We start from the raw sequence: 7366 nt of genomic DNA, 5'->3' as shown, positions 1-7366 counted from the left end.
CACTGCGTTCCATGTTTACCAACGTCTGCTGTCATGTTTTCACCATGATCTCAGACGCTTGGTGACAACATTCTTTTCACATATACCTGTCACTACACCTTGCATTGAATGTTTAAAGCCTAGGGTGTTTGGCAATCAATACTGACTCACTAGAAAAGGTCGCTGATGTATCAAAGGATTTCCCCTATTCTCTGTCTGTGGGTAAATGTGATGGTACATATTGGGAAAGATTCTTATGAAACCAGCCATTTTAACTATCAGTAAAATCAAATGTAGCCAAAATATCAAATATCATTTTTATATTTCCTGTTTCCTACAATTGATAAAATAACTAAATAACACCTAAAACATGCTTCTAAACACTGCATCTTTAGACCAAAGACCACAAAACTGAAAAAGCAGGAGGAAGAAGAGACAATATTTCAATGACATCCCTAAACAACAAAACTCAGGCAGAATAATGTTAGCCTAGTCTTTCTTGCTGCTGCCTTGTATAACAAAGTTACATTGTATTGGCCCCTTCAGGAAGAAATACAAATTACTCTTTCACTCATCTTTTCCTTTCAATGAATGGCACTTAGTTTGTGATCGTGAAGGTGTTTTTTCAGTGTCTATACGTTTACACCGGTGATGGCTATTTTCCTTTTGGTGGGGTTTTATCAGTTATTATAGGTTTAAACCTAAAACCAGATAGCCTATTTATGGTCTAGAATGCCACTTCAGTGTGTTGAACAAATGGAAGATCATGGGGAGGCTGTGGTGGCCACGTACGATGACATTTTGAGCTCTTCTGGTTTGGTCTCTTGTAAAGAATGACTGTCTGCTCTCATATATGAAAATGTGTTATCCACTGCAATGGACTGTGTCAAGAAAGGGTGGCCTAAGGAAAGATTGCTACCTACTCCCCTCAGACCCTTCTCACAGGTGCAAAGTGAACTTTCCATTGAAGACTGTATCCTCTTATGTAATGATGTCACTGTTCTTCCCTCTGCTGTTAGGACCAAACTCAGTGAGGCAGCTCACCAAGGCCATTTAGGGATGGAGCCACATGTAAAAACATAAAACAATTCATTTGGTGGCCTATGTTAGATTCACAAGTTACAAAGTGGATATCTGATTGCAGTACTTGTTTACTATCGGATAAGCACTGGATTACTCACCAAACATCTCTTCACACTGTTCAGCTTCCTGATTAAGTTTGGTCTAAAGTTGCATTAGACTTTGCAGTACATTTTGAAGTCTGACCGGCAGACAAACAAATTCCATTGGTCTTATTTGATTATTTCTCAAAATGTTTTTTTTTTCCTGAATTTGCTCCCACTACTAGTACAGCTACTGTCATAAAATGTATAAGCAAAACCTTTGAAACTGAGAGGACACTGATAACGGGTCACATTTTGTTTCTTCAAAAATGAAGGAATTTATTCAGAACCATCACATCAGACATTTGAGGGTGGCATTATACTTGCCTACCTCAAATGGTCTGGTGGAAAGGATGAGCAGATTTCTGAAGGCAGGGACACAATCTGCTCTGGCGAGCAGGGTACCAGTGGAAGATTACCTAAGGAAAAAGGTTAAGGCATACCATCTGACTCCACACACTACCCTGGTGATTCCTCTTTATGTTCTGAGATATTAGCATTTAAAGAAATACATAAATACACAAAAAAGTATAGCTTTAGCCCTGAAGCGGTTTATCTATAAATCAATAAAAACAAACAGTATTTTACTAATATTTAGCAATAATTTCCTTCCAAGGGCCACCTTCCATTTTGTTTGATTGCACCCATAGTCCACAATATCACCATTGCAGCATGAAGGAGGAGAGTTACCATCATTAGAAGCAGGAATGCAGACTGTGAATTCCTTGTAGCGAGTACCCATTTTAACATACTTCCTAGTGAGATGACATTCCTATCCATGGGCTAATCATAACATAGAAACAGTATAATATGAGAAAGCGAAGATTGTGTAAATATCTATGACAACGAGAGTTCACATACAACTGACATGCTAAAACATGAAGAGCTCATTTCACTGTCCCTGATCATTGTTTTCCTCCATAATAACACTGAGGGAAGCACAGAGATTCATAGCCATTCATTGATCTAGTAATCATTACTTCATTTTTTTGCAGAGGATCATCAATATTCTACTGCAAAGAAGGCAAACTGGTGATGAGCTCGAGGCAGTATCCGTGGATTCCTTGGGTCACCTACAACCATCACCAGGTCCTTCATGTCATCCAGCAAACTGCGTAGAGATGAATACCCATACTTGGCAAGTCTTAACTGGTAGCCATGAGTCTGGTGGAAAACACCTGCAAACTCTCCAAATGTAATACCCTGCGGTCGTAGCAATAAAATAACAAGGATCTCTTCCTTTAGAATAGGGTCTCGACATCCTTCAGAGGTTTGCCTGCAAGTTGAAATTGATGGAAATGGATCATCTGAAGAATGATTTGTGCCTAGAGACTTTGGTATGAGTTTCAGAGAAGTAGTAGGAAGCAGTTGATGCTGTCGTGGAAGAGAGCTGTTACAGTGTTCAGCAGAAAGTTCACTTTCCATCTGATGAAGGTGGATGGTAGTTTTAGATGCAGTTTCCCTTGAAAGTTGGTGTCCTCGACGATTGATTTTACCTGCGTAAGGAAATAATAACATTATTAAGATGTGAGTCTGAATTATTAAACAAGCTCCAGACCAAGGTCTACAAGGCCGTTTTCAATCTCCCTAAGTCTGCATCCCCTGCACAGGTACGGCTGGAATTCGGCCTCCAGATTCAGAAATTCCGGGGCATGAATTCCTTCGCAAAGCTGTGCCACAAATTTCGATCATCAGAGCCCGGCTCTTTGAACAGTCCATGCTGGGTAGAGATCAAAGGCCAGATGGATCAAGAAACATCTAACACATGGGGAGCTTAGCTAAGAAAATCCTTGGTTGAACTTGATATTCAACCAGTATGAGACAGCATGGTAGAACAGGTAAACTTTAACAAATCCAGCAACGATTCAGCAAAGTAAAAATCTCTTGGAAGACAAAAAATCATTGCCCAAAAGAAGTCACGCGTGGACAGTGATTAATTCCTATACACAGATAAAGCCTCAAGTTTACCTAGCAGCCCATTTTAGCATTGAGATAAAAAAAGAGCTTTATTCATTATCGCTTGACTCAAAGGACCTACAGCCATCATGGAAAAGCAAAGAGCAAGCAGCACACTGTCGATTATGTGGCTACTCTAACGAAACATTAACTCACTTGTTGTGCGCATGCCCTGCAGTCAAGAATCTGAGGAAATTGCTTTTAAAATACATTTTTAATTAGTTGAATATCCGCACATGCAGGCAAGCTATGATAAGCTGGATGGAAGGTTCCTCAATTATCTTGTCCTACCGGGGCGTAAAATATTTTGCTGAGTTAAGGAAACTTCTCCGGCAAGCAGACTCAGAGAAAAACTGAAAGAAAGCCGAAAGAACAGCTTCTGGAATGGGTTTTAGCCCACATTCTGTTGCACTTTTTAGATTCACATAAACAAGGGTCCCAGGCACAATTTATAAACTGGACAAAACTTACAGCAGGATTTTGAAGAGTGACCAACATTTTTATTATTCAACACAATCCAAACGTACTGAACCTCCTGTTTTAAAGTTTTTAAACACAGATAGACATAAGCATCATTGTGGCAGCTTATACCTTACAGGCCCAACTCTACAAGGCACTTCATCACTTTAAATAAATGGCTTGAGTCACTGTAACATTCAGATTAACTCTGCTGCCTGAGCTTCATTCAAACAGCGAACACCAACGGCTTCCGTTTATGAATTCTCACAATGCTATTTTGCAATCAGAAAGACATCTGCATTTGTTCAAGAATCATTATTACGATACTTGCACTTAGAAGAACACACGCCTGTGGTACAGCACTCTGCACTTTAGCTTAAGACTCACTTGTGTATTACATTTTATACTGCCTCCTGAATATTGATTGTTATGGTTCAGTGGCTATTTTTTTTGTGCATGTCATGACATTTTTATTTCTTCGTAAATTGTAATGATTTTAAGTAATCGCACAATAAACTTTGAACTTGAACACCCATTGCCCACCCCTTTCATACTAAGGTGCCGATTCCGATCCTGGAAAAACCAGGTATGAACCGTCGGTCGGAGCGTTTTCTCCGTCCGACTCGTACCCGGTAAAAACACCCTACGAATTAGCAAGTACGATTCGCACGGAAACACCATTTCCGTACGAATCGTAAAAAACACCAACCGAGGAAAAAATACATACCAATGAGATCCGGAACACCTCCGACGTGACGTCGGTACGCACTGAGGCTGCGTTTCACGAACCAGGAAGTACGATTCGTACCCACAGCAGTCCGGACGGCAATATTTTTACGGCACCCAAAAAGTGCCGGGAAAGCGAAGTACGCCGCGAAATGAGCAGATAAGGGGGCCCGGTACGCGCCGAACCCCCCCCCCAGCCCCCGTAAGTACGTGTCGAACCCCCCCCAGCCCCCGTAAGTACGCGCCGAACCCCCCCAGCCCCCGTAAGTATGTGCCGAAACCCCCCCAGCCCCCATAAGTACGTGCCGACCCCCCACAGCCCCCGTAAGTACGCGCCGAACCCCCCCAGCCCCTATAAGTACGCGCTGAACCCCCAGCCCCCCGTGTATGTCCGCGGCGTACCCCCACCCCTGTAGGTACGGGGGTGGGGGTACGCACCGTAGCTACGGGGGTGGGGGTACGCACCGTACCTACGGGGGTGGGGGTACACACCGTACCTACGGGGGTGGGGGTACGCACCGTACCTTCGGGGGTGGGGGTACGCACCGTACCTACGGGGGTGGGGGTACACACCGTACCTACAAGGGTGGGGGTACGCTCCGGACTTACGGGGGTGGGGGTACGCCGCGGACATACACGGGGGGCTGGAGGTACGGCGCGGACATCCACGGGGGGGGCTAGGGGGGGTTTGGCGCATACTTACGGGGGCTGGGGGGGGTTCGGCGCGTACATACGGGGGCTGGGGGGGGTTCGGCGCATACATACGGGGGCTGAGGGGGTGTTCGGCGCGTATGCGGGGACATGTCTCCATGGATACTATTGGAGTTCGCTCCGTACGGTGTTTTTACCATACGTTTGGACAATCGGACGCATGGGACGAATCGTACTTGCGAGCTCAGACTTCACTTTTCCGATTCGTACGGAAAAACGTCCGGGGACGTGTCGGACACTTTTTCCGACCCGAGGACGTGTGGGGGAATTTTCCCAATGCGATTCGTATGGACTTTTTCCCGTACGAATCGTACTTGGCAGTTTGTATGGTACTTGTACGATTCGTATGGAAAAAAAATCGGTATACGATTTGTACGGGGAAAATTTTTCCAGGATCGGAATCGGCACCTAAGTATTTACAAGGCAGCATTAAGTGGCTTAATGCTGCCATAGACCCTGCCCAATTAAGCTCAGACCATGACGCCCGCATCAAAATCACCTACTACAGCAAAGAGCTGATGTCTATTGGAAGTTGCCCCCTCCACCCCCCTTCCAATGTCACAGCAAAGGCCCAATTTCACCCCAAGCCCTAGAAGGTTTCTTCTATTGCCCCCACTGTAAATATCAAAACATGCAATGCTCCGCAACACATTGTGACAGCCACCCTCCCATCCCCCTGCCACTGCACACCACAAAGAGGACAAAAGGTGGAAACCCACTCCCAAACCTCCTGAAAAAGCCCTTCCACCTCGGCTAAACTGGAAAGGCTTCCTGGGAAATGTAAGATCTCTCCCGAAGCACGCGACAGAGCTATGGGACCTACTGGATACCAACTCGCCCGACATCGGCCTCATTACTGAGACCTGGCTAAAACCCTCAAACACTCCAGCAATCGCCATTGCCCTACCTGAAGGGTATAAAATCCTCAGACTCGACAGGCAGCCCAAAACCGGAGGACGGATTGCTATAATTCACAATGACAGGGCAAAAGTTTCCATCCTGGAACAACTCTCAAATGACCTGATTGAGATCATGATATTTAGGCTCGACCTCTCTCCCCAAGTAAACTGGAAAGGGGCACTGGTATACCGCCCTCCGGGCCCCTTAGCCAACTTCTCCTTCTCATTAATGGAATTAATAGCCCCCCACGTGATCTCCTACAATAAGTTCATGTTAACGGGAGACTTCAACATTCACAGCAAAAATCTAGACAAGGCTGAAACCGCATCCTTTCTTAATGATCTCTCCACCATCAATCTAAATAAAATAAACAATGGCCCAACTCACTCAGCAGGACACACATTAGATATCATCTTCTCTAATTCCTCCCTCCTCACATGCAACGCCCCGGCACCAGTCATTTGGTTTGATCATGCCATCATCGATTTTCAGCTACAGGGACACAATGGAACACATCGAACCACCATGCAAAAACGACCCCCATACAGACAATGACATAAAATCAATCCTGCATCTGCCTTCATTTCCCCAATAAATTCTCCTCACAACAATACCATTACCAGCCTAGCGCATTTCAACCAATCCACCCTGGTTGCCATCGACCTGATCGCCCCGATAAAAAAGGGCTCCTCCAAACCCAGATCCACCAAGGCAATGTGGTTCTCTCCTGAACTCCATAAAGAAAAAAACAGGTGTAAAAACCTTGAAAGGAAATGGCGCCGCACCAACCTTGCAGCCAACAAAGAGAAGTACAAAGCCGCCCTCTCCCTCTATCACAAAAATATTAAACGTACTCGTAAATCTCATATAGCCCTCCAACTCAGCACAGCTAAAAACACTCCCAAAGTAATGTACCAAATTCTAAAAACCTTCTCCCATCTCATAGCCTGCGAGACAGCAGAAGTTCCCTCCCAAACACTACGCGATAAATTAAGTAACCATTTCATACAGAAAATCGACACCATTTATAACAAAATCATCGCCTCAAAGAACCACCCCTCTTCAGACACCGCCCCAGATATCCCCCGCTATTGTCCACCCAACCGTACTACCCTACAAAATTTCCCCCCGCTTATACAGGAGGACACCGAATCCTTAATGACTAAAATAAAATCCGGTTCCCCTCTAGATATCATACCTGCCAAGATCATGGCATCTCTAGCAAAACAAGTTTCCCTGCCAATTTGCTCCATAGTAAACCAATCACTGAAAGAAGGGCACTTACCCCTTTCCTGGAAAGCTGCTCAGATCATCCCCATCCGGAATAAAACTAACCTCCCCATGGAAAATCTCTCTAACCTCTGCCCCATCTCCCTCCTCCCTTACCTGAGCAAAGTCTTGGAAAAACATGTGAATAAACACCTATCCGACCATATCGAAGCAACTGGCTACCTTGACCCGGCCCAATCGGG

At 44.9% G+C, this 7366-nt stretch overlaps 1 protein-coding gene across 4 annotated transcripts in view; it reads right to left on the bottom strand.

The window, feature by feature from the left end:
* Positions 1–1392: 1392 nt before the first annotated feature.
* The window catches only part of LOC146809647 (uncharacterized), a 977933-nt gene continuing 971959 nt past the window's right edge, over positions 1393–7366 (bottom strand). For 3 of the 4 annotated variants that reach the window (XM_085616504.1, XM_085616506.1, XM_085616507.1), the window contains one exon: positions 1393–2638. In XM_085616504.1, the coding sequence (XP_085472630.1) occupies positions 2145–2638 (494 nt within the window). In that variant the 3' untranslated portion in view covers positions 1393–2144. The remainder of the gene's footprint in view (positions 2639–7366) is intronic. The other variant, XM_085616505.1, reaches the window with a different exon arrangement.

The sequence above is a fragment of the Triturus cristatus genome, chromosome 7, assembly GCF_964204655.1.
Source record: "Triturus cristatus chromosome 7, aTriCri1.1, whole genome shotgun sequence".
Lineage (NCBI taxonomy): Eukaryota > Metazoa > Chordata > Amphibia > Caudata > Salamandridae > Triturus > Triturus cristatus.
This window is presented reverse-complemented; position numbering and strand designations above follow the sequence as displayed.